The sequence below is a fragment of the Scyliorhinus torazame genome, chromosome 7, assembly GCF_047496885.1.
Source record: "Scyliorhinus torazame isolate Kashiwa2021f chromosome 7, sScyTor2.1, whole genome shotgun sequence".
Taxonomy (NCBI): domain Eukaryota; kingdom Metazoa; phylum Chordata; class Chondrichthyes; order Carcharhiniformes; family Scyliorhinidae; genus Scyliorhinus; species Scyliorhinus torazame.
The window spans coordinates 109,101,174-109,128,485 of record NC_092713.1 but is presented as its reverse complement, the minus strand read 5'-3'; the positions used below and the strand labels follow the sequence as shown (position 1 = coordinate 109,128,485).

The 27,312-nt window shown below is 45.2% G+C and overlaps 1 protein-coding gene across 3 annotated transcripts in view; it reads left to right on the top strand.

Moving 5' to 3' along the window:
* The window catches only part of dhx9 (DEAH (Asp-Glu-Ala-His) box helicase 9), a 133,440-nt gene that overhangs the window by 100,241 nt on the left and 5,887 nt on the right, over nucleotides 1–27,312 (top strand). For all 3 annotated transcript variants that reach the window (XM_072511240.1, XM_072511239.1, XM_072511241.1), the window contains 9 exons: nucleotides 3,917–4,011; nucleotides 4,762–4,835; nucleotides 8,664–8,816; nucleotides 9,028–9,188; nucleotides 9,490–9,601; nucleotides 15,281–15,442; nucleotides 15,563–15,690; nucleotides 16,809–17,038; nucleotides 23,423–23,538. In XM_072511240.1, the coding sequence (XP_072367341.1) occupies nucleotides 3,917–4,011; nucleotides 4,762–4,835; nucleotides 8,664–8,816; nucleotides 9,028–9,188; nucleotides 9,490–9,601; nucleotides 15,281–15,442; nucleotides 15,563–15,690; nucleotides 16,809–17,038; nucleotides 23,423–23,538 (1,231 nt within the window). The remainder of the gene's footprint in view (nucleotides 1–3,916; nucleotides 4,012–4,761; nucleotides 4,836–8,663; nucleotides 8,817–9,027; nucleotides 9,189–9,489; nucleotides 9,602–15,280; nucleotides 15,443–15,562; nucleotides 15,691–16,808; nucleotides 17,039–23,422; nucleotides 23,539–27,312) is intronic.

Genomic DNA, 27,312 nt, shown 5'->3' with positions numbered 1-27,312 from the left:
CCCGCTACGATCCTTGATCGGACCTACCCTCGCTCTAGTCATTCTCATATTTCTCACATATGTGTAAAAGGCCTTGGGGTTTTCCTTGATCCTACCCGCCAAAGATTGTTCATGCCCTCTCTTAGCTCTCCCAATCCCTTCAGTTCCCTCCTGGCTATCTTGTATCCCTCCAATGCCCTGTCTGAACCTTGTTTCCTCAGCCTTACATAAGTCTCCTTTTTCCTCTTAACAAGACATTCAACCTCTCTTGTCAACCATGGTTCCCTCACTCGACCATCTCTTCACTGCCTGACAGGGACATGCATATCAAGGACACGTAGTACCTGTTCCTTGAACAAGTTCCACATTTCACTTGTGTCCTTCCCTGACAGCCTATGTTCCCAACTTATGCACTTCAATTCTTGTCTGACAACATCGTATTTACCCTTCCCCCAATTGTAAACCTTGCCCTGTTGCACGTACCTATCCCTCTCCATTACTAAAGCGAAAGTCACAGAATTGTGGTCACGATCTCCAAAATGCTCCCCCACTAACAAATCTATCACTTGCCCTGGTTCATTACCAAGTACTAAATCCAATATTGCCCCTCCTCTGGTCGGACAATCTACATACTGTGTTAGAAAAGCTTCCTGGACACACTGCACAAACACCACCCCATCCAAACTATTTGATCTAAAGAGTTTCCACTCAATATTTGGGAAGTTAAAGTCGCCCATGACTACTACCCTATGACTTCTGCACCTTTCCAAAATCTGTTTCCCAATCTGTTCCTCCACATCTCTGCTACTATTGGGGGGCCTATAGAAAACTCCTGACAAGGTGACTGCCCCTTTCCTATTTCTGACTTCAACCCATACTACCTCAATAGGGTGATACTCCTCGAACTGCCTTTCTGCAGCTGTTATACTATCTCTAATTAACAATGCCACCCCCCCCCCCCCACCTCTTTTACCACCCTCCCTAATCTTATTGAAACATCTATAACCAGGGACCTCCAACAACCATTTCTGCCCCTCTTCTATCCAAGTTTCCGCGATGGCCACCACATCGTAGTCCCAAGTACCGATCCATGCCTTAAGTTCACCCACCTTATTCCTGATGCTTCTTGCGTTGAAGTATACACACTTCAACCCATCTCCGTGCCTGCAAGTACTCTCCTTTGTCAGTGTTCCCTTCCCCACTGCCTCATTACACGCTTTGGCGTCCTGAATATCGGCTACCTTAGTTGCTGGACTACAAATCCGGTTCCCATTCCCCTGCAAAATTAGTTTAAACCCTCCCGAAGAGTACTAGAAAACCTCCCTCCCAAGATATTGGTGCCCCTCTGGTTCAGATACAACCCGTCCTGCTTGTACAGGTCCCAGCTTCCCCAGAATGCGCTCCAATTATCCAAATACCTGAAGCCCTCCCTCCTACACCATTCCTGCAGCCACGTGTTCAACTGCACTCTCTCCCTATTCCTAGCCTCGCTATCACATGGCACTGGCAACAAACCAGAGATGACAACTCTGTCTGTCCTGGCTTTTAACTTCCAGCCTAACTCCCTAAACTTGTTTATTACGTCCACACCCCTTTTTCTACCTATGTCGTTGGTACCAATGTGCACCACAACTTTTGGCTGCTCCCCCTCCCCTTTAAGGATCCTGAAGACACGATCCGACACATCCCTTGCCCTGGCACCCGGGAGGCAACATACCTTCCGGGAGTCTCGCTCGCGACCACAGAATCTCCTATCTATTCCCCTAACCATTGAATCTCCTACAACTATTGCTTTTCTAATCTCCCCCCTTCCCTTCTGAGCCCCAGAGCGAGACTCAGTGCCAGAGACCTGGCCGCTAGGGCCTTCCCCCGGTAGGTCATCCCCCCCAACAGCATCCAAAACGGTATACTTGTTTTGAAGGGGAACGGCCACGAGGGATCCCTGCACTGTCTGCCTGTTTTTTTTTTCCCCTGACTGTAACCCAGCTATTCTTGTCCTGTACCTTGGGTGTGGTTACCTCCCTGTAACTCTTTATCACCCCCTCTGCCTCCCGGATGATCCGAAGTTCATCCATCTTCAGCTCCAGTTCCCTAACACGGTCTTTGAGGAGCTGAAGTTGGGTGCACTTCCTGCAGGTATAGTCAGCGGGGACACCGGTGGTATCCCTCACCACCCACATCCTACAGGAGGAGCATGCAACTGGCCTAGCCTCCATCCCCTCTTACCTGACAGAATATAGCTGCCCTGTGGACTAACTAGATCTCTGCCCTCCGACTCTGCTCCCAGTCAGCTACACTTTCTGTAAACTCCTGGCTCTCTTCTCACTCTTTGCGGAAATGTCGGAAACAAAATGAAAGGAGCACCTTACTCCCTCCTCAACTAACTCCCTCGGTCACCAAACTCTTACTATAGCACTCAAAATGCACCAAATTCAGCAGTCCCTCGGTCACCAAACTCTTACTATAGCACTCAAAATGCACCAAATTCAGCACTCCCTCGGTCACCAAACTCTTACTATAGCACTCAAAATGCACCAAATTCAGCACTCAGTGCAAACAAAGTCTGCACTGTAGGGGATCACTTTTATACTGTGAATCTAGCCTCTGAAAACTGGCCTAATCCAATTAACTAATTAACAAGCTCCAGCTGCAAGTGCCTACAAGTAGAAGCTTGTTTAAAGCTGATTGAAAATTCACCTTCTAAACCAAACAGCAATTTTTAAGTTAATTAACTAAATAAAAGAAAGACTAAACTTTAGATAAAAATGAAGCCTTATACTCCCTCGGTCACAACTCTTACTATAGTACTCAAAATGCACCAAATTCAGCACTCAGTGCAAACTCCCTCGTTTCTACATTCTTTAAGACAGATAGTAGTTAGGAGCAGGAACCCTGGGTGATTTTTCACTTCCCTGAATCCAAGGGTATTGCAACCAACTTCAGCATCCTCATAGGGATCCCATGCAAGATCAGATAACTCGAGGAACTGTGTGGCAAAAGCCTGGGGCATTCCTGGTCTCCATGGCTCAGCTATTCACAGTGCAAATTCACTTAGCCATTCGGGAGTGGTAAACTCTTTTCGATGTCTGAACAAAGGATACGCATGTTTGCCAAAACAAATCCAAGCTTGGGAAGTGAAATGATACTGCGTCGACCCAGTGTGGCACCTAATCCCTCATTTTCATCAGATGCTTTGTGTGAAGGAGTGAACCAGCTTGATCAATTTTTTGCAGTGCCAGGCCAGAAATCACCTGATCTGTGAGTTTTGAACTCTGGATTTGAATCAGGATCAGTTTTGAACGCAGTACAGTAGAACAGTCAAGCCATTGTGCCTGTGCCTGCTGCTAGTCTAATGCCACAACTACTACGCCATTGATCCATTTTTCACATATAATTTCATATGAAAATTACAAGACAATCATTTTCTAAATCTTAGTTTGGTTCTGGAGAGTTCATAATATCTTATGTGAGGTGTGAAATAAGGGTGAAAGCTCTGTTGTTCTCGCTTCCATGTACATTTAAGAATGCTAAGATGGAAAGAATAGCTTTCAGTGCTGACTATTCTGATCAACTTAACTGGTAGAGTTAAGAATTTTACTGTGTTAAAGCATAATCATTGATTTTCTATGGAAGTCAAAAGTGTATCCAGAAAACCTGGGTGTAAAATAAATTAAGAAATGGCTGCTTAATAAGTCGAAACTGGAAACCAAGTAAGTTTCCATTGCTTGACTTTTGGTTCTGAAATATTGAATGCACCTTTAAAATTGTTAAACTAATAGTTACTTTTAGGCCGACAAAGCTTTAACATAATTTAAAACACTTAAAATGACCAGATTTATTCTCCGCATTACTGATGCAGTTTAAAAGTCAGTTCCTTTTATAATGACAGTTCAGTTTTATGGTACATTAAATGCTAAAACTATCTTGTACTTCACAGGAAGCCACAGATACAGAATTTTGCCGTTACATTCGCAGATTCCAAGGGAAGAACAACGCAGAGTATTTGATCCAGTGCCACCAGGAGTCAGAAAGGTTAGATAGTAAATGATCATTTGGAGCCAAATGTGCATTTAACATCTAAGGAATGTTACTCCGTTCTTAATTAGTTAGCAATATAATAGTATTTTGAGTCCAGTGCTAAAATGTGAAAGTTGTAGCTTTTCAGTGGTAGGTGTGAGAAACGTAAAGCTTCCTGCGCATGTCTTTTAAACTGGTAGTTTGATTGTGGTGGTCTTTTTTATAATATTGGTTAAAATTGGCATTTCATGGGTGCAATGATATGCGGCACACACATGTCTTTTTTAAATTACTATTGGCAAGCAATTATGTTGTAGCTAATGAACTTTCTTTCGAAATTTTAAAAAGGATGGTATGCATTCTGGATGTTTTTCTTTGATCTGAAGGACTACTAGGGATGGGCAATAAATGCTGGCCTAGCCAGCAATGCCTTCATCCCATGATTGAATTTTTAAAAACACTTCAAATTCAGAATATTTGAGACATGGGAAGTATTTCTGCACCTCTGCCTCCTACCACAATCCATGATTAAGCTTTTTTGGGGATCGGAGGGAGAAATGGTTGCAAGGCTTGCCTTTTAACTGAGATAATGATATTAGGTTCAGCCTGTATGGCGTGATCAGCCTATGAGATCTACTAAATAGCTGCATTTTTTTATATTCTGAAGGAGTGTTGAACTGTTCTGTGATCAGGACAATCCAATGAGTTTTCTGAAGTTGTGAGAAGTGCACTTTGTTTTAATTATATATGCTTTACTACCTCCAGGTTATTTTGGCCACCAACATCGCAGAAACAAGCATTACCATTAATGATGTGGTTTATGTCATTGATTCGTGCAAGTGAGTGAACATCTTTGTATTTTGTTTTTTGAGGAAATTATGGTTTATACATGCTTAGAAAGATTTTGTGAAACAAAAATAAGCTGGTACCAATACTGCATACGTATTGTTCAGGATGATCTAAAGTGCTTCATGGCCAATGGATGACCTTTCAAGTTTAGTACCTGTTAAATAAGAGGTGAATACAGCACCCCATTTATATACTGCCATTTCCTGCAATTAACAATGAGATAATGACCAGTTAATCTGTTCTGGTGGAAAGGGCATCCAACAGGCGATGTGATGTCAAGAGTATGTGTTTGTGTCTTATGTGTGCTTGAACAGAATTTTCTGCATGTGTGTGCTAATGCTAGCAATATACCTGAATGGATGGGCATGAGGGATGGATGCTACAGGCTGTTTCCGATAGGAGGAACCTTTGTGTCCATTGGTCAGCCTCAAGTCAGGCTGACTAGTAAGGTGTTGACCTGCCACAGTTCATCTGCTGCAATGGGTGTTTGAAGCTTGGAAGCTTATACTATCATCAGAAAACACAGAGGAAAAACAGCCTGTGATTGCAGGAACAATTACTTACAAAATCTGTCACTTCCATTTTGGTGTTTTTTGAACTTTGGTTGACAGCCAGATGGAAACATTTGACGGGCTGGACTTTGCCCAACGGGGACGCATATAGGGCAAATTGTACAAGAACAACGGTGACTGCAACAATTGCAACAACTGAGGTACCTTCCTGCTGAGCACCACGAGAAAAGTATTTGTCCCTGTTGACCTTGTCAGACTGCAGATCCTGACTAAATGCATCTACCCCACATTCCAGTGTGGTGTCGAAACTGGAAGATAAACAATTGATATTATCATCTCAGTCCGGTAGCTGCAAGAGAAATGCTGTGAACAAAGGAGACCACAGTATATGCCTTCATTTAGCTCACCAAGGCCCTCAACCATATGAGCAGAGGTGGTCTATTTAAGCTATGGAGAAAATTGGCTTGAATTGATTTCCTCTTCCCATGGCAACTTGTTGGGTAAGGTCGGCTACTGCAGGGCAACATCAGAAACCTTTGAGAGCTGCAGGATTGTGTTGTGGCGCTAACACACTTTGGCATGTTCTTTTTTGCTGACATATGCCTCAGGACATCAACAAAAGGTGTCTAGAAGTGACGGAAAGCTGCCTAAGATCTGATACAAAGATGGGCCAAGTCGTCAGAGAGAGTTGTTCAGCACTGACAATGCTACATGAGCATTCTGTATTGGGGAACCCCTTCAGCACCAAATGAACAGACTCTCTCGTGCTTGAAAAGAGTTTCGTTTGACCATCAGCATCAGAAACACTCATTTCATGGTCCAGGATGTTGCCATATTACCAGCATTGACAATGTGAGGCTGGAGGTCGCTAATAGCTTCAAATATCTGGGCTTCACAATCACCAGCAATCTTTCACTTGATGCTGAAATAAACCCATGTATTACAAAAGCTGCAGTTATGTCATACAAGCTGAGCATGAGAGTATGGAGCAACAGCCACACGATCCTACTATGTAATGATGACACCAGTGGTCTTTTCCATGAATAGGATGCTGCAGTCAATCCAAGAAGACATGCTCTCTACCACACAATTGAGCACCGTCGTGTATGAATTTCAGTGCCAGTGCAACGTTAGGCAGGCCTTGTATGTTCCAAGGATTTACTGATCAAATCAAACATGTTCCTCTGGCTGTTCGTAGTAAGCAGCTTACACACAATATGCAAATAGCCTGCGCTTGCAAAATCCAAAACAAATGTCTTGTCAGATGTGGTTCTGTGATAATGCAGCACTTGCTGAACAACCCTGAGTGCGCTAATAGCTGCAATAACCAATTTAAGATAATTCCATTCGAAACATGGCTCATTTACTTTTGCTAGAAGCAAAGTCATTTGTATACAGTGACCCATTCTCTGAAAACAAAAGGAATTTGTTCAAGCTGTGTGCTTTTTTTCAATTACCTGGACATGCGGAGCACCTATCGTTTCCCCCATTGCTTTCTCCATGGCAATGCCTCGACCAATCAGAGTTGACTTGTTGACCAATTGGAACCCTTTTCTTCTGTAGTACAAATTGTTGTGATCGTTTGAAATTTGGCATTTTGCATTTGTCCTGATAAGTGCTTCAGAAACTTGTCTCTTCAGCAAAATCAAGTTTCGTACTACCAAATGACTTTGATAAGGATTGTGCTGCCTGTCTGGTGTAGCAAATGAAACTAATAAATCAATTACTGTGGACATTGTTCTTTGTGGGATCGTGCTGTGCTCAATTTGACTGCCCCATTTGCACACAAAACAATGAGTACGTTTCAAAAGTCATGTATTGGCTGTGAAATGCTTTGGGTATCCCGAGGATGTTAAAAGTGCTATATACATGCAAATTATTTAGTCTCTCTGACCCAGTTTGTTTAATGTAGAAAATTATCAGAACTAAACTGTTACCTGGGCCCAGAGTATCTTCAATAATTAATGATGTGGAGATGCCGGCGTTGGGGTGAATGTCATATGCGCGATCTTCTTGGAGATCCTCTCCACTTTGAGCCGGCAGTTTGTGGTGTTAATGGTAGCCATGATGTGGAGATGATGACGTTGGACTGGGGTGGTTCACCTGAGGAAGGAGCAGTGCTCCGAAAGCTAGTGTTTGAAACAAACCTGTTGGGGTGTTGTAAGACTTCTTACTGTTCAATAATTAAAACTAAGGAATGCGACTTCACACTTATTTTAAAAATATGTCAATCTCAGAGATAGTTTGACTATTGAGATCGTTGAGATTTAAAAGAATGTTTTAAAATTCATTTGCACTGAAATGGACAGCCCTATCTTTTTCTGGAGTGTTTTAAAATTTAAAATTTGTTAGGTGGGTAAGCACTGCAACTCCTTACCCTTTGTGTGTTTGATGCGAAGTTTCTTGTTGAGATGCCAGCATAGCCAGGTTTGTGAAGACGTTTTATAGATCATATTGCATCTTTCTGATTTTCATGATTAATTACACGTTTGCAAGTTGCTATCTGGCGTACTCAAGAATGATTGGCACCGAGCCTTGTCGTGATTCTTGCAGCAAAATCTGAGCTGCGGTGTTTAGGAATTGAAAAGCTTGTTGCGCTGCCACCGAGTGGATTTTGCTGAAACTGCATACTAATTCACTAGACCAAAATATGGTACAAGTGATTTCATAGAATTTACAGTGCGGAAGGCCATTCTGTCCATCGAGCATGCACCAGCCCTTGGAAAGAGCACCCTACTCAAGCCTGTGCCTCCACCCTATCCCTGTAACCCAGTAACCCCACTTAACCTTTTGTGGACACCAAGGACAATTTAGCTTAGCCAATCCACCTAACCACATGTTTGGACTGTGGGAGGAAACTGGAGCACCCGGAGGAAACCCACGCAGACACGGGGAGAATATGCAGACTCCGCACAGACAATGACCGAAGCTGGGAATCAAACCTGGGACCCTGGAGCTGTGAAGCAACTGTGCTAACCATTGTGCTACCGTGCTGCCCAGAATTCACGTTACATGTTAATTCTGCACTGATTATGAACCACCTTTTGTTTTTTAATATATATATATATTATATATATATGCTAGTATTTTGAATGTACATGCGTGATAACAGGATCATTTGCTTGCAGTATGTGAATGTAAACAGTTGATCAGTATCTCAATCTGTTAGTGTTGGCCCAGTTGACAGTGCACCATTTTTGTCATTGATATGTATACTCAAGCAATCGAGATTATCTCATGCCTTTATTCACTTCTAAAAAACAGTTGCTTGATCACTGTTCAATTCTTTCTGAACTTACTTTTCAGACAAAAAATGAAACTATTTACATCTCACAACAATATGACCAATTATGCCACAGTGTGGGCTTCAAAGACCAATTTGGAACAACGACGGGGTAGAGCAGGACGTGTCTGTCCTGGCTTCTGCTTCCATCTCTGTAGCAGGGCACGGTTTGAGAGGTATGAATTACATTTCAAGTTCGATACAAGCAGATGTGTGTTTGAGTAGTTTACCTTGCAATGCAAGTCACTCAACTCCCATCTTTGGTAGCTTTATAACAAAGTTCAAGTTTATTGAAATAGGTTTCATATTTGCAGAGTTAATTTTAAAAATGTTACAGGAAGCAAGAAATTCATGTATCATCATCAACCAATCTTTTCCCACTCTCAGACTTGAAACGCACATGACTCCAGAGATATTTCGCACACCTCTTCATGAAGTTGCTCTGAGCATCAAACTTCTTCGTCTAGGTGGCATTGGACCATTTTTGGCTAAAGCTATTGAACCCCCACCGCTGGATGCAGTCATTGAGGCAGAACACACCTTGCGAGGTGACTCCATTATAAAGCTGCTTTTAAAAAAATTGTTAACACTAATGACCCGAAGAGACTGAGGTACCTTGCAGTAAATTAATGATTAATTTTACATGAAAAGATTGTGCCGCTTTTTAACCTCACCTAATGTATGAAAAATGACAAACAGTAAAAACTCATTTAATAGTGTGCTCTCATATATTTTTCTAATACAGTTCATCAGCCCTCATCTTAGTATTGCAGCACTGAGTTCCTAAATTGAATGGTGCAATTTTATTGATCGTAGCATCATCCTAACTCTCACTTTCACCTTTCGCAGAACTTGATGCTTTAGATGCTAATGATGAGCTGACTCCCCTGGGACGTATCTTGGCTAGACTTCCTATTGAGCCACGCCTTGGCAAGATGATGATTATGGGCTGTATATTCCAGTGAGTCAATGGATAGAAAATGAAGATGTGAATTACTAGGAAAAGATCATATTCAATAGAGTAATATTGTTGTACTTCACTGGCCTCAGGACTTGCATGTAAAACAGAAAACACATATTACAGACAGTGAGGGCAGCACGGTGGCGCAGTGGTTAGCACTGCTGCCTACTGTGCTGAGAACCCGGGGGTTCGAATCCCGGCTCTGGGTCACTGTCTGTGTGGAGTTTGCACGTTCTCCCTGTGTTTCACCCCCCTCAACCCAAAAATGTGCAAGTTAGGTGGATTGGCCACACTAAATTGCCCCTTAATTGGAAACAATTAATTGAGAACTCTAATTCTTTTTATAAATGCATACAGGCAGTGCCTTGTTGGATGAACCGATAGTGTGCAGTGTATTAATAACTGGGATATTTTTCTATTGATTTTCTATTAATACTCTTCTGTCACTTTCATTAAACACCACATCAAGGAAAATTGATTAGTATATATAAGATGATCGGAGACCGTAAAGCCCGCTTCTTGATCTAACGTTTTCCAGCATTCCTACTTATCCCTACTTAATTATTTCTGAAAGTTGCATCTCGGCAATTGGAACTTCTTCAAGTCTCCCAACTCCGCAAGCCTCCCCCCCCCCCTACTCTTGCCGGAATTGCCACAGATTGACACCCATAATGCCATACCCTTCATCTTAATGTTGCCTGCCCTGATTCCACACTGAGCGATGAAACCAGCACTGGGCTCGTAGAGTACCTAGCCGGTGAGAACGGAATAGGGTAAGTAACAGTGCCCTCAGGCTCATCCTTCTACATGTGGCCGCCTCCATCTGCCACATACCGACCTCTCCTCCACAGCCCACTTCCTGACCTTTTCAACATTTGACGCTCAGTAATAATTCAGCAAGCTCGGCGGCGCCAACGCCCCTCTTTGCCTGTTAATCTCCAATAGGGGACCATACCTCAATGATCCTATTCATCCTTCCAAAGAACGACTTGGGCACAAAAATCAGAGATTCTGAAAAATAAACAAACTTCAGCAAGACCGTTATCTTTACTACACCCACCCAGTCAGCAAAAGCAGTAGAACATCCTACCTCTTAAAAATCCTCCATTATCCCCTCCGCAAAGTTCACCAAACTCAATTTATGCAATTGGGCCTAACTATGCGCCACCTGTAGACCTAAATATCAAAAACTCGCCTTGACCAGTCACACTGGCAACTTCTTTGAGCCCCTTCACTGCACCTGAGCATTGACCGGATCCCACATTGAGCTTATACCCTGCTGTAACTGCCCCACTGCCTTTCCCATAGACGTAAGCTCAAACTCCAACAGGAGCTTCCTCCCCTCCTTCAACAACCCCTCCTCGGGGACCTCTGATCCAACGCCAGAATGACATCCAGCAATCTCTGCCTCTCCAACCATTCCACCGTCTCCCTATGTGCCCAAATCGAAATGATTTGGGTTTCCTCCGGGTGCTCTGGTTACCTCCCACAAGTCCTCCGGGTGGGTTTCCTCCGGGTGCTCTGGTTACCTCCCACAAGTCCCGAAAGACGTAGGTAATTTGGACTTTGTGAATTCTTCCTTCGTGTACCCGAACAGGTGCCAGAATGTGGTGACTGGGGCTTTTCACAGTAACTTCATTGCAATTTGGGACCCTGGTGCTGTGAAGCAACAGTGCGAACCACTGTGCTACTGTGCAACACTACCCCCAACACGGGGACAAAAAAAGATACAAAACTCTACATTCAAACAATTAACTATACAGAATGGGGAGTAAAACCCAAACCCTTGCGATAACATGCGGTTCCCTCCCCTTCCCTGAGTACAACACCCCCAGTCCATTACGCAGATGAACCCAACTGAAATCCACTGTTTTCAAATGTCCCCCAATCCATGGTCCCATAAAAATTTGCTCGCATCCTCCGGCGTGTCAAAGTAATGCTACTGTCTGTCTGTGTTCCTCCCCCCCCCCAATGCGTAACCCACAGACAAGCAGGATACAGCACCCCAAACTGCACCTTTTCCTGAATAGGGCCACCCTGACCAAGCCTCTTGGCCAGCTCCGCTCACAAGTCTTGGTAGATACCGACCATATGGCCTTCCGTAATGCACTCGCGCATCTCCGGCGCCCATTTCAGAATCTCAAGTACTCAGCCTCACGATGATCGTTCTCGGCAGCTCTCCCGCATTCAATGTCCTCCTCAGCAACCTGTGTACCTGATCCACTTCAGGAAGACAGTCAAAGACCCCCTCGCCCACCAATTTCTCTTTATATCCCAGCCACATATTTTGTGACTTGCATTCTCTCAGTCCCTTCAGGCAGCCCATGATGCTCAGGTTCTGCCTCGAACAATTCTCCAGATCATCAACCATCTCCCTCAACTTTTTCAGACTCTCTGCCATTATCAACATTTCGGCTTCCAACGAGGCAATACGATCCTCATGGTCAGCCACTGTCACCTCCACCTTCTGGATCGACGCATTATGTGCGTCCAGCTTCTGCTCCACTCTCTCCTTGGCAACCTGAATCGGCTCGACCACCATGGCCACATCTTCAGAAGCTGCCTTCCTTTGCTGCTTAAACTCGGCCCCTAGGAATTCTTTTTTTAAAATTTAGAGTACCCAATTATTTTCCAATTAAGGGGCAATTTAGCATGGCAATTCCACCTAGTCTACACTTGGGTTGTGGGGGTGAGACCCACGCAGACATGGGAAGAATTTGCAAACTTACACATAACAGTGACCTGGAGCCGGGATCGAACCTGTGTCCTCGGCGCCGTGAGGCGGCAATGTTAACCACTACGCCACCGTGCTGCCCTTGCCCCTAGGACTTCTACCAACTGATGTTGATCATTGTGTGGACAAGTACGACTCAGGTCCCCCCGCCATCTTTTCCCCTGCTGCGCCACGCAAGTTCTCCTGGTCCAAATGTTGCCCCTTATTTGTCGCACTCCTTATTTGATAACTCTTGGACATTACACATCGAAGGAGAATATCTTAGCCTTTGATATTCCAACTTTTTCCACCTGCCGGAGCCCAGTAAAACAGGCAAAAGGGCCAAAGGTTCCGACCTCAGGCAAGAGCCACCTTCTGTGAGACCACCCGCTCCACTGGAAGTCCAAAGAATTTCATAATTATAGAACATAGAACAGTACAGCATAGTACAGGCCCTTCAGCCCACGATGTTGTGCTGACCATTTATCCTAATCTAAGATCAACCTAACCTACACCCCTTCAATTTACTGCTGTCCATTGCCTGTCCAAGAGTGGCTTAAATGTCCCTAATGACTCTGACTCCACCACCTCCACCGGCAGTGCATTCCAAGCACCCACCACTCTCTGTGAAAGAACCTTCCTACAATCACCTTAAAACTATGACCCCCTCGTGACAGCCATTCCATCTTGGGTGAAATGTCTCTGGCTATCCACTCTATCCATGCCTCTCATCGCCTTGTACACCTCTATCAAGTCACCTCTCTTCCTTTGCTCCAGTGAGAAAAGCCCTTGCTCCCTCAAGCTTTCTTCATAAGACATGCCCTCCAGTCCAGGCAGCATCCTGGTTAATCTCCTCAGCACCGTCTCCAAAGCATCCACATCCTTCCAATAATGAGGCAACCAGAACTGGACACAATATTCCAAGTGTGGTCGAACCAGGGTTTTATAAAGCTGCAGCAAAACCTCGCGGCTCTGAAACTCAATCCCCCTGTTAATGAAAGCCAACACACCATACGCCTTCTTAACAACCCTATCAACCTGGGTGGCAATTTTGTGGGACCTATGTACGAGGACCCCAAGATCCCTCTGCTCCTCCACACTTCCCAAGAATCCTGCCTTTAACCTGTATTCAGCATTCAAATTTGACCTTCCAAAATGAATCACTTCACATTTATCTAGGTTTAACTCCATCTGCCACTTCTCAGCCCAGCTCTGCATCCTGTCAATGACTTGTTGTAACCTGCAACAGCCCTCGACACTATCTACAACTCCACCAACCTTTGTGTCATCGGCAAACTTACTAACAATGACTTGTTGTAACCTGCAACAGCCCTCGACACTATCTACAACTCCACCAACCTTCGTGTCATCGGAAAATTTACTAACCCACCCTTCCACTTCCTCATCCAAGTCATTTCTAAAAACCACAGAGCAGAGGTCCCAGAACAGATCCCTGCGGGACACCACTGGTCACCGACCTCCAAGCGGAATACTTTCCATCCACTTCCACTCGCTGTCTTCTTTTGGCCAGCCAATTCTGTATCCAGACAGCCAAATTTCCCTATATCCCATGCACCCTACTTTCTGAATGAGCCTACCATGGGGAACCTTATCAAATGCCTTTCTGAAATCCATATACACCACATCCACTGCCCGACCTTCATCAATGTGTCTCGTCACATCCTCAAAGAATTCAATGAGGCTTGTGAGGCAGTACCTGCCCCTCACAAAGCCATGCTGACTATCTTTAATCAAACTATGTTTTTCTAAATAATCATGAATCCTATCTCTCAGAATCCTTTCCAATATTTTGCTCACCACAGACGTAAGACTGATGTGTATTATTTATTACTTCTTGGTCTGGGGAGTCGGTCAGCTCAATTGGCATGTTGGTTCATGATGCGGAGCGACGCCAATAGCATGGGTTCAATTTCTGTACCAGCAGAAGTTATTCATGAAGGCCCTGCCTTCTCAACAATGCTACTCGGGGTAAATCACCACCAGTTGATTCAAACCCGAGAGCAGCCTGTCGTCCTCTAGGACAGTGGCAATATTTACATTTATATGTTGATCTATAATACATGAACTTTAATTCTTTACGGATTGTTACTATGTTGCTTTATTGCTGGCATTTGGAAGTCATGTTAATTTTCAAGAATTTAAAAACAAATTCCTTCTTGGAATAATTGCATTGCTGGTAAGGCCAGCATTTGTTGTTCTTAATTGCCCTTGAGAAGTTGGTGGTGAATTTAAATGTGGTCACATTGGAAATAGTTTGCAAAGTACTGTTGTAGTCCTTTGTTTTTCTTATGTGCATAATACAACAAGGCCACGTTCTGATAATACAGACTTCATCCTTTATTACATGCACAATTGCATTCTTTTACAAGTGCATTGGTCCACAAATGTGGCCGTAATAGAAGGTAAATAAATGAAGATGACCTACATCGGTTCCCAGTTGAACAATGCCTTGATTTTAAAGACTCATCTGTTTTCACATCCTTCCAAGAACTTATTCCTCTATATCTCTTTATTCTCCTCCAGTCCTGCAAGCCTCTGATCGCTGTGCTCTTCCAGTTCTAACCTCAAGTGTACCCCTGATTTTAATTGCTCCACTTTGCTTCACTGTTGCAGTGGTGCCAACAGTCGCTTATGCCCTAGATTCTGGAATTCCCTCTTCATCTTTCTTCCTTTAAAACCTTAATCTTCTACCTAATATCTCCTATGTGACGAGCTGTTTAACTATTCGATAATGTTCATGTGAAGCACTGGGCGGTGTTTGCTCTATTGAAGGCATTATGTAATTACAAGTTGTTGTTGCAATGCTTATTTGTTTGAATAGTCATGACTGTTCCTAGTTTGACATTTGTATAATTCTATTTTTATAGATGTCTTTGTCATACATAGGGTTGTAAAGCTATTGCTATTGATAGCGATGTTATGGCTTTTTTTTAAATCTGTTGCAGTGTCGGGGATGCAGTGTGCACCATATCTGCTGCTACCTGTTTTCCAGAGCCTTTTGTTAATGAAGGAAAGCGTCTTGGCTATGTGCACAGAAACTTTGCAGGAACCAGATTTTCAGACCATGTGGCTCTGCTTTCCGTTTTCCAGGCCTGGGATGATGCAAGGTATTATTCCAGTGATGAGTGAAGAAACAAGCCCCTGCCAAATTGTGTTTGTGTTGTACAGTGCTTCATTAGTTTTCTAAACTTCATCATGAGGGCATTTGTATTTCCATTCTTTCCTAGAATGGGAGGTGAAGATGCAGAAATGCGGTTTTGTGATCATAAAAGGTTAAATATGGCAACTTTGCGGATGACATGGGAAGCTAAGGTTCAGCTTAAGGATATCCTTATCAATTCTGGCTTCCCTGAAGGTAATGCTACATATTTTTTTTACAGTTCTTTTAATGTTGTCGAATCTAAATTGTAATGTATGTTTATGTAGGTTTTAGAAGTATTTTGTTAGTTATACAACAGATAAAATAGAAACATGCATTTCAAGAGATGTACTCTGTTCATGTGCTTTTCCATTCAAAATGATGGGCAGTATTCCCGTTCTTCATTTTAAGTAATGCTCTTATTAAAGACAAATCATTTTTTAAACTGGATATATCAACCTGAGGACATGCTGGAAGAAATCAATTTCTTGCTTTACAGATTGGTGGTCTCAACAGTTACAGAGCAGTGTTGAGAACGCCTGGATGAACAGTTTCCTTACCATCTGTCAGATAATGTGATTTGGTATAGGAGTTCTCAAATCATACCACACAAAAGGAGGTTGTTTGTCCCATCTCTGCCTGCTCTTTGAAAGTGCTGTCTCTTTTCCTATCACAGTGCAATGTTTCCCCCTCAAGTATTTGTCCAACTTCCTATTGAATGTTACTATTGTGTCTTCTTCCATCGCTTTTTTCCGACAGTATGTTTTAGATCATTGTAAATTAACTGCCTTTTTGGGGGGAAAACTCACTCATCTGCTCTGGTTTCTTTGTCAATTAATGTAAACCTGGAACCTCTCATTACCCACCCTCCTGCCATCAGAAACAGTTTATCCTGATTTACTCCAAATACGTTTGAGCACCTCCTCTGCATTATGGAGAGTAAATTCAGCTTCTCCAGTCTTCCCACAAAATAAAGTTGCTTCACCATGGTACAATTCCATTATCTTCTCTATGCCCTCTCTAAGACCTTGGTATTGGGTACCCAGAATTAGACACTGTTCTGCAGCTGAAATCTAACCAGTGCTGTATGAAAGCTGCATAGGTCTATTCAGGAATCCACACACGATAGTTCAATACATGGCCCTACATTTCATTTAATGCATATCTGCAGACCTGCACTCCACAATGACTGTTGTGATCATTTAAAGATCGAATTGTTCTTCTGCTTACCAAGAATTAAGTAGACTTCCGAAGCATCTGTTCATTGAGACAGAATACATACTGCTGACTGTTTTGTATATTGAGCAGTGTGTCTTCCTTTTTCTTCTAAACAGAGTGTTTGATAACACAAGTATTCAACAATACTGGACCAGATAATAACCTAGATGTGGTTATCTCACTTCTTTGCTTCGGGCTTTATCCCAATGTCTGCTACCACAAGGAAAAAAGAAAGATCTTAACTACAGAGGGGCGCAATGCACTTATCCATAAGTCATCTGTTAATTGTCCCTTCAGCAACCAAGATACAAAATATCCTTCTCCATTTTTCGTGTTTGGGGAAAAGGTGAGTAATGTTACTGATGCAAACTACTCAATGTTCATAAGTGTGAAAGGCTATCCCATTTCTGACGTCTTGACTCAAAGATCATGGGCTGTATTCTCTGATTGTGAGGCAATGTCCTCAGGCCGACGTGGGAACGGTGGCGTTTTACATCAGAAATTTCGGAGCCAAACGGCCACTGATCCTCCGTTTGGCTGGGGGCCAACAGCCGAGCAGCGTAGAGCACCCAGCTCAAGCTGTCGATACAACCTGGAGAATTGCCGGGTCCGTGGCTGTGCATGCGCGCGGCCGCACCATGCAACACGGTGCCGGCTGCGCGTGGACCAGGCCTGCAAAATAATGCCCCCCCCCCCCATTTGGCCGGCTCGTAAGCCTCGGAACCCCCCCCCCACACACAGTGCCCCCAGCCCCTGACAAAGTCCCCCCCTGCCCGTGGATCGGCCCATCCCCGACTGTGGCAGCGCTGCACTGAGTCTGCAGCCGCCACGCCGAGTTCCCGACGGGTGTGACCATGAGAGAACAATGGCCTCGGGAACTCGGCCGGTCGGGGGTGGAGCATTGGGGGGTTGGGCCTCTGGCAACGTCCTGACGGCGTTGATATGGCACTTTGGTGGCGGCGGAGCATCGCGCAAGCGGCGCTGTCCCCGATTTGGTCGGAATCGGGTATTCTCCGGCCAATCGACAAACGTGATTTGGGCGTTGGCGACCGGAGAATCCTGTCCCAAAGATATGCATTTCATTTGTTTTCTACTACATTTCCCATAGTTCCTTCTGTTAAACGGTTGAAAGTACTCAAAAACGAAATAAAATTTATAAACTATTTCCACTATTACTCTCCTCCCACCCCAAGCTTAATTCTACGAAAAAGCTGATATTCTTGAGTGTCTAATGGTGAATCTAACCTGAGTTTGATAGTCATGTAGTTGTGCAATCTCTTCATTCGGACTAATTGAGTACCTTAGGAAAACCAGGACATTTGTATGGTTGAAATTAGTTGTTCATGTTTATTTGTTTTTTATTTATGGGATGTGGCATTGCTTCCCCATCTCGATTGGCGTTGAGAAGATGAGGGTTGGCTGCCATCTTGAACCGCTGCAATCCCTGAGGTGTTGGTACACCCACAGTGCTGTTAGGGAGGGAGTTCCAGGATTTTGCCCCAGAGACAGTGAAGGAACAGTGATATATTTCTACGTTAGGATGGTCAGGACATGGGCATGAGGACAGATTTGGCCTGAGCAGTGTGTGTAGGAAGGCTAAAAGGTAGGACAACTCGTAAGCAAGTGACAATAGTTTAAGGCAGTACTCAACTCCTCACAACTAAAATATATTCCAGATGGTAAGGGGGGTAAAACAAATCCATGGCTAACAAGGAGGTTAAGGACAATATAAAGACAAAAACTAGGGTATACCATGTTGCAAAGGCCAGTGGCAGGCTGGAAGATTGGAAAACTTTCAAACATAAACAAAGGTTTGCTAAAAAAGTAATACAAAGAGCTACGGCAAATTACAAAAGAAAGCTAGCGCAAAATATCAAAAAGGATAAAAGTTTCTATAAGTACATAAAAGGGAAGAGAGTCGCTAAAGTGAACGTTGATCCCTTAGAAGTTGAAACCGGAAAGTTAATAGTGGGGAACACAGAAATGGCGGAGGTGCAAAATCAATATTTTGCCTCAGTTTTCACGGTGGAGCACACTAGTACCATCCCTATAGGAATGGGTAATTGAGATGTGATAGAAAGGATGGAACTTAGAACAATCCGCATCAGTGGGGAAACAGTACTCAACAAGCTATTGGGATTGAAGGCAGACAGGTCCCCAGGACCAGATGGCCTACATCCTAGGGTGTTAAAGGAAGTGGCAGTGGAGATAGTGGATCCATTGGATACAATATTCTAAAATTCCATGGACATAGGAAAGGTTCCAGTTGATTGGGAAAATGCTAATGTTAATACTTATTCATAAAGGGAGGGAGGCAGAATTATGGAAATTACAGACCAGTTAGTTTACTATCTGTTGTTAGAATCCCTTCTTTAGGAAGTAATATCAGGACATTTGGAAAGTCAATATGCAATCCATGGTTTTATGATGGGTAAATCATGTTTGACTAATTGGTAGAATTCTTTGACGATGTAACAAGCCAAATGGATAATGGGGATCCTGTACATGCTGTATATCTGGACTTCCGGAATGCATTTGATAAGGTGCCGCACGGAAGGTTAATACACAAGGTTAGATCACATGGGGCTTGGGGTAATTTACTAGTTTGGATAGAAGTCTGGCTGATGGACAGAAGACAGAGTCAGGATGAATCTTATCTTTTTCTGGATGGCAAGATGTAACTAGTGGGGTGCCACAGTGTTTGGTCCTTGGGCCCCAACTATTTACAATCGATATTAACAACTTGGATATTGTGTGCTAGATCCAAGGGTAGATCGTTCTACACCAAGATCGCTGGTCCCGAGGGGTATGGCAAAGGCGTTAATTGCTATTATGGAAGAAACGGGGGGACAGACCCTTCGTGGTTCAGTCACTCCTCCGTGTACACTTTTTTTTTCAGGATTGACTATTTTGTCATAAACTGAGCGTTAGTGGCAGGGGTGAAGAAATCTGAGAACTCAGCAGTGCTCATTTCTGACCATGCTCCACATTGGATGGACCATGAGTTGGGGATAGATAAAAGGCATCGAAAGGGGTGGCGGCTGGATGTGGGTCTGCCAGCGGAATTTGGGTTCTGTGCAAGGATCTCCAGGGGCTATCCAGGATTATATTTTGAACAATGACAAAGGGGCGGTCTCTCCATCGACACTATGGGAAGCACTGAAGGTTGTAAGGCCCATGTAGAGCTGGAGGCAAAGAGGGAGAGGGAAAAACTAGTGGACGATATTATAGAGGTAGATTTTAAGTATGCGGACACCCTAACACAAAAACTAGTAGCAGAGAGGAAAAAGCTGCAAAAAAAAAAGAGGAAGATTGCCCAGATTAGGATACTGGATCAGGGCTGGTCTCGGATCAGAAGACAAATTAGGTATTTAAAACCTTTTACCAAAATTTATACATGTTGGACCCTCCCACTAGATGGGAAAGATACGGTGAATTTCTTGGGTGAGTTGAAGTTGCCCACGGTGGAGGAAGAGTTATGAGAGGACCATGAAGCTCCGCTGGAGTTGGATGAGATGAAATCAAGCAGGCGCTGAAGCTGATGCAGTCGAGGAAGGCACCGGGACCTGATGGGTTCCCGGTGAAATCTTATGAAAAGTTCGTCGACCTATTAGCCCTTCTTTTGTTAGGGATGTTCAGGGACACCTTGGAGAAAGGCGCTTTGCCACAGACGCTGAGGCAGGCTTTGATTTCCTGCTCTTGAAAAAAAACAAGGACCCCTTAGACTGTGGATCATATCGTCCAATCTCCCTATTAAATGTGGCCGCAAAGCTGTTAGCTAAGGTATTGACATTGAGGCTGGAACCTTGTCTGCTGGGGGTGGTGGGGAAAGGCCAAATTGGTTTCGTTAAGGAACAGGGGTTGATAGTGAACGTGCGCTGACTGTTGAATGTGGTGCTTGCTCTGGGGGAAGGGAGGGTCCCCCAGAGGTTATAATCCCGCTCGACAGGGAGAAGGAGTTTGACCAGGTAGAGTGAGATGATCTGTTTGTTGTTTTAGAAAGATTTAGGCCGTGCCTTGTAGCGTGGGCCCTTTTGCCGGTGTTTGCACTAACAAAGTGACCTCCGACCCCTTTCATCTTTATTGTGATACCAGGCAGGGATGTCTGTTGTCACCATTGCTGTTTGCAATAGCAATAGAGCCACTAGCCATGACCGTGAGGTCCTTGATTACATGGGGAGGAATAGTTAGAGGTGGGGTGGAACACAGGGTCTCTACCACTTACTGTTATTATATCCGAGGGATCCAGAGCTGTCAATAGATATCATTATGGGGATCTTGCAGCATTTTGGGGGCTTTTCTGGTTACAAGAAAAATATGGGAAAGATATTCTTTGGTTTTGGGGGGGGGGGGGGGGGGGCGGGGGGGGGGGTGATAGCTGGAAGTCATTTTCAGTATTTGGGTGTCCAGATAGCATGGGATTGGGGGGAACTCCGGAAGTAAAATTATACAAATCTGGTGGCAACGGTCAAAGTGGACTTCCAAAGATGGGACGGTCTCCCATTATCCCTGGTGGGCCGAGTGCAATCCGTTAAAATAAACATCTTGCATAGATTTCTATTCTTATTCCAGTGCCTTCCAATATTCTTACCCAAGGTTTGTTTTTCAGTGAGATTGACAGTCTGGGTTTATTTGGGCAGGTAAGACCCTAAGGATCAAGAGGATGTTGCTCCAGAGGGAGAGACAATTGGGGAGCTTGGCCGTGCCAAACTTTCAATGCTATTATTGGGCAGCTAATGCTGAAAAGGTGTTAGTGGTTCAGAGATTCGGATGAGCTTTGAGTTTGGGTGGTAGCAGAGTCTGAGAGGAGAATGCCTAGCGGCCCTGGTACCAGCTCCTTTAAATTTGGAGTACCCAATTCATTTTTTCCAATTAAGGGGCAATTTGGTGTGGCCAATCCACCTACCCTGCACATCTTTGGGTTGTGGGGGGGGGGGGGGGGGGGGGCGAAACCCACACAACACTGGGAGAATGTACAAAACAAACTCCATACGGACAGTGACCCAGAGCCGGAATCGAGCCTGGAACCTCGGTACTGTGATGCAGCAGTGCTATCCATTGTGCCACTGTGCTGCCCTTCCATTACCAGTGATACCAAAGAAACTTGGTAATAGTATCCACATTAAAAATTTGGAGGTAACGTTTTAATCATTTTAACTTGAGGGCTGCCTCTAGGCTCACCCCAATCTGTGCGAATCAGTTGCTCAGACCTGCTAGGTCGGATGTGAGATTTAAGGAATGGAAGGATAAAGGTTTTTGAGAATGTGGGAAACATTTTTAGATCGGTTCGCTAGCTTATTGTAACTGAAAGAAACATATGGGCTCACACTTCCTGATAGTTTCAGGTATCTCCAGGTGCGCAGCTGGGTCAAAAAGTACTTTTCAGCCTTTCCGATGAAGCAGTCTTCTACCTTGCTCAAGAGGACCGTATCCTGCTCTGGTTCGGAGGCACCCAACATGCCGGGTATCTACCAGCGAATGATAGGGGAGGAGATGGGCTCTGTTGAGGGTGTGAAGACAAAGTGTACGGAGGAGCTGGGTACGCTCTTGGAGGAGGAGGTTTAGAGTGAGGCGCTGAGGAGGATGACGTCGACCCTGTCCTCTGTGAGGCTGAGTCTCCAATTGAAAATGGTGTTCCGAGCACACCTTATGAAGGCTGGAATGAGTCGATTTTTTGAAGGGGTGGATGATAGATCCAATCGGTGTATAGCGGGCCCAGCACATCATGAGCACATGTTATGGCCGTGCTCAAAGCTGACGTACTGTTGGAGGTTTTTTTTTGAGACTGTCGGTAACCCTGAACATTGGGTTGGAGCCTTGCCCATTGGTGGTGATGTTTGGGGTTTTGGTTGTACCAGAACTCCGGGCGGGGCAGGCATTCTGGCCATTGCCTCACTGGTGGCAAGGAGGCCGATCCTCATGGGCTGGAGGTCGATTACACCGCCAAGCACCTCAGCCTGCCCGAGTGACTTGATAGGAGATTTTACACTTCGAAGGTTAAGTTTAGGGTCAGCTGAAGGTATTACAGCAGATGTAGGCCGTTTTTATTGTACTTTAAAGAGCTGGTCATGGGGGGTGGGGATTTAGTTACTGTTTTACTGTTGTAAGGGGTCAGGGACTCTTGCTTTTGTTTTTGTAGGTTTTGTATTAAAATTGTTAAATTTTAACGAAAATAATTTTTAAAAAATGTTTGAAGCTGAGCCATACTGAAGAGATGGTTCCAGTCTGGAGCGTAAAATACATTGTAGATTCCCAACTCTTAGCCAACCAAGGTCACAGCATTGAATAGAGAAAATTTCAGCCTTTTGTATTAAGCAGCCTTATGGGAAATGTTTCTTGTATGGCCTTTCCTTCCCAAAACATTCCTCAAAGTGAGTTCGAATCGGAGCATGTTTATGAGTTATAAGTGCAAACTACATTCAAATGAAGGTGGATGGAATATGAATAATGTTGAATTTTTACAGCGTGTTTGATCTAATTCTTTGCTTGAAATCTCTCGAAAATCTTTCAAATTGAGTGCCTGGAGAGATTTGAATTGTATGTTGGTGGTTAATTTGTTGTTACATCAGATACGTGGGCATGGCCAGGCAACACTATCCTAATTTTCCCCCCTGAAATGTAACAAACTTGCTGTGACAAATGATTAATTTAAAAAAAAAATAAAGTGTTGAAAAATATTTGGCTTGGTCACCAATTACTGAAATATTGATGGGCAGATATTTTTCCTCAGATACGAACTCGGGCTGTTTCTGCAAAGGCCATGACTTTAGTTAGCCCACTCCAATTACTCTTTTATGGTTCGAAGAAGGTAACTGCAAACGGAGAAATTATTCTGATGGATGAATGGTAAGAACATTTGAAGCTCCACAATCTGATTGATTTCAGTTTCTGGTTCCAGTTATATTTGGTGCTGGAGGATCATTTCATCATTTCAGCCTGTCAGTTGTGCATGAAATGTTTGCAATTGCCCTGTGTCTAATGATGACGAATAACGGTTGTGATAATTCAACAAGATTACGACATTTGTAGTGTTTCAAAAATTATTTTTATTAAGGAATTTATAAATAAACATCAAACACAACCACAACCAAGATCAAAAAGATAACCAAAAGATAACAAACAGGAGATCACATCGTAACTAAGTAACCAGTAACCGCAGCCCACCCTCCCTACCATACCCCCCACCCTCTCTGCCTCCACTTTTTCATGTTAACCCCAATTCCCCCCTCCCCACTCCCACTCCCTGCTGACTTAACTGTCCTGGAAAAAGTCAATGAACGGTTTCCATTTCCGGGCGAACCCTTCCATCGCTCCCCTTAAGGCAAATTTAATTTTCTCCCAAGCTAAGGAAATCTGCGAGGTCGCTCACCCATACCCCCAGTTTCGGGGGCTCTGAGTCCCTCCACCCCAACAGGATTTGTCTCCGGGCTACCAGAGAGGCAAAGGCCAGAATGTCTGCGCCTCTCACCCCCTGGACTCCCAGGTCTTCCGACACTCCAAACACTGCCAATTCTGGATTCGGAACCACCTTCACCCTCGTTACCTCTGACATCATGCCAGTGAACCCCCACCAAAATCCCTGCAACTTCGGGTAGGCCCAGAACATGATTCCCCCCCCCCCCCCCCCCCCCCCCACCTCCCTTCAGTAAACCGCCCACACCTATCCTCCACCCCTTCAAAGAACCTACTCATTCTAGCCATCGTCATGCACATTATGGACTACCTTAAATTGAATGAGACTCAGTTTGGCGTATGAAGAGGGCCCATTCATCCTCCTCTGAGCCTCTCCCACAACCCAGCCTCCAGCTCTCCCTCAGCTCCTCCCACTTTCGCTTAACTACTCCTATCGGGGCGCCCTCCCAATCCATCAATTCCTTATGTATCTCTTGACATCCTGCAACCGCGGGGCGGAAAATCAGGAAATGATCGCACCTGCTGTCTCTCATAATTCCGCACCTGTAAGTATCGGAACCCGTTTCCACTGGGCAACACCTACTCCTCTACCAGTCCTTCCAAGCTCGGTAAGCTGCCCCCCCACAAATAAATCCCCGAACAGCTCAATCCTTGCCGCTGCCCACCCTGAAATCCCCCGTTCAGTCCCCCCAGAGCAAATCTGTGATTCCCATAGATATGAGCCTAAACCGAGGCCCCTTCAAGCCTCAAATGCCGTCGCCACTGTCCCCACACCCTCAGGGCTGGCACTACTCCTTGACTGGTGGAGTACCTGGCCGGCGCAAACGGCAGAGGTGCAGTCAGTAGCACCCCAAAACTATAGCCTTACATGAGGCTGCCTCCATTCGCTCCCATACTGACCGCTCCCCCACTACCCACTTTCTTCCCATGGTCATATTTGCAACCCAATAATAATTCATTAAATTTGACACGGCCAACCCCCTCCTCTCGCCGTCCCTCCAACAGCGCCTTCTTTACTTGAGGGGCCTTCCCGGCCCACACAAGTCCCGATATCAATAAGTTAACCGTCTTGAAAAAGGCCTTGGAGATAAAAATTGGGAGGTTCTGGAATACAAACAAAAATTTTGGGAGCACAGTCCTCTTCATGGACTGTACCCACCCCGCCAATGACAACGGAAGCACATCCCACCTCTTAAACACCCCCTTCATTTGCTCCACCAACCGAGACAGATTCAACTTGTGTAATTGCTCCCACCCCCGCGCCACCTGGTTGCCTAAATACCTAAAACTCACCCCCACTATGTTAAATGGCAGCTCGCCCAGCCTCCTCTCCTGCCTCCTCGCCTGGATCGGAAAGACCTCGCTCTTCCCCATGTTTAATTTATACCCTGGAATTCCACCAAAATGTCCATAATCCCCCTATGCTCTCCAGTGGGTCAATATATAAACAGCAACAGGTCGTTCACATATAGCAACACCCTATGCTCCAGCCCCCCTCCCCCCGGGGCACAATCCCTTTCTAGGCGCTCTAAGCCATCGCCAGTGGCTCTATCGCCAAGGCGAAAAGCAACGGGGAGAGTGGGCATCCCTGCCTCGTCCGCTGATACAACCTAAAGTACCCCGAACTAACCCAATTTGTTCTTACACTCGTCACCGGCTCCAGGTATCGGATCCAATCCTCAAACCCGAACTGCTCCAATAATTCCCACAAATAGTCCCACTCTACCCGAATAAACGCCTTCTCCATGTTTATTACGACCGCCACCTCCACATTCCGTCCCTCTCACAGAGTATCTCCTGGAATTTACAGTGCAAAAGGAAGCCATTCATCCCATCGAGTCTGCACCAGCCCTTGGAAAGAGCACCCTACTTAAGCCCCACGTCTCCAGCCTGTACCGTAACCCCACCTAACCTTTTTGGACACCTAAGAGCAATTTAGAATGGCCAATCCACCTAACCTGCACATCTTTAGACTGGGGAGGAAACCAGAGCACCCGGAGGAAACCCACGCACACACGGGAGAATGTGCAGACTCCACACAGACAGTGATCCAAACTGGGAATCGAACCTGGGACCCTGGAGCTGTGAAGCAACTGCGCTAACCACTGTGCTATTGTGCTGCCATCTGAGGGCATCATTATGACATTTAACAGGTGCCTGATGTTGGCCAACATGAGCCTCCCTTTTGCGATCCCGTCTGGTCCCCCCCTAATCACCTTCACACAATCCTCAATCCACGAGGCCAGAATCTTAGCCAGCAACATGGCATCCACATTCAAAAGTCCTTGTCTTTCTTCAGGATCAGAGATATTGAGGCCTATGCCAATGTAGGGGGGAGTTCACCCTTCTCCCTCGCCTCATTAAATGCCCTCACCAGCAGGGGCCCCAAGTCTCCCGAAAACTTTTAATGACATTCTACTGTAACGCCATCCGGGCCCTCCATCACCTACACCAATCCAATGGGAGCTCCCAGCCCCTCTACCATGCCCTGCTCCACCCTGGGGAATTCCAGCCAGTCAAAAAATACTGCATGCCACCCACCCACCCCCGGCCGGGGGCTCCAATTTATAAAGCCTAATGAAGTCAAACACTCCTTTCACCCCCACGGAGTCCAATACCACTCCACCCTGCCATCCTTCACCCTGCCAATCTCCCTCGCTGCCTCTTGCTTCCTCAGCTCATCGGCCATCATCGTGCTAGCCTTCTCCCCTACTCATAAACTGCTCCCCTGGCCCTCTGCAACTGCCCCACTGCCTTCCTTGTGGACACCAGCCCAAACTCCATCTGGAGCTTCTGCCTCTCCTTCAACAATCCTGCCTCCAGCGCCTCCGCATACCTCCTGTCCACCTAATCTCATCCATCAACCTTGACATTTCTGCTCGCTCCTCCTTCTCCCTGTGAGCCTGAATTGATATAAACTCCCCCCTGACCATTGCCGTGGATGCCTCCCATAGCGTGGCGGCCAAGACTTCGCCTGTGTCATTTAATTCCATGTGTCCCCGGATGATGGCCCTCACCCGCTCTGACACCTCCTCCTCCGCTAGCAGCGCCACATCAAACCACCACTGCGGTCGCTGAGGGCCCCTCCGATCCTTGGGTAGACTTGCAAGTCTACCCAATGCGGCGCGTGGTCTGAGACCATGATGGCCAAATATCCCAAGTCCACCTCCGCCAGAAACCACTTGCCCTCCGCAAAAAAAATCAATC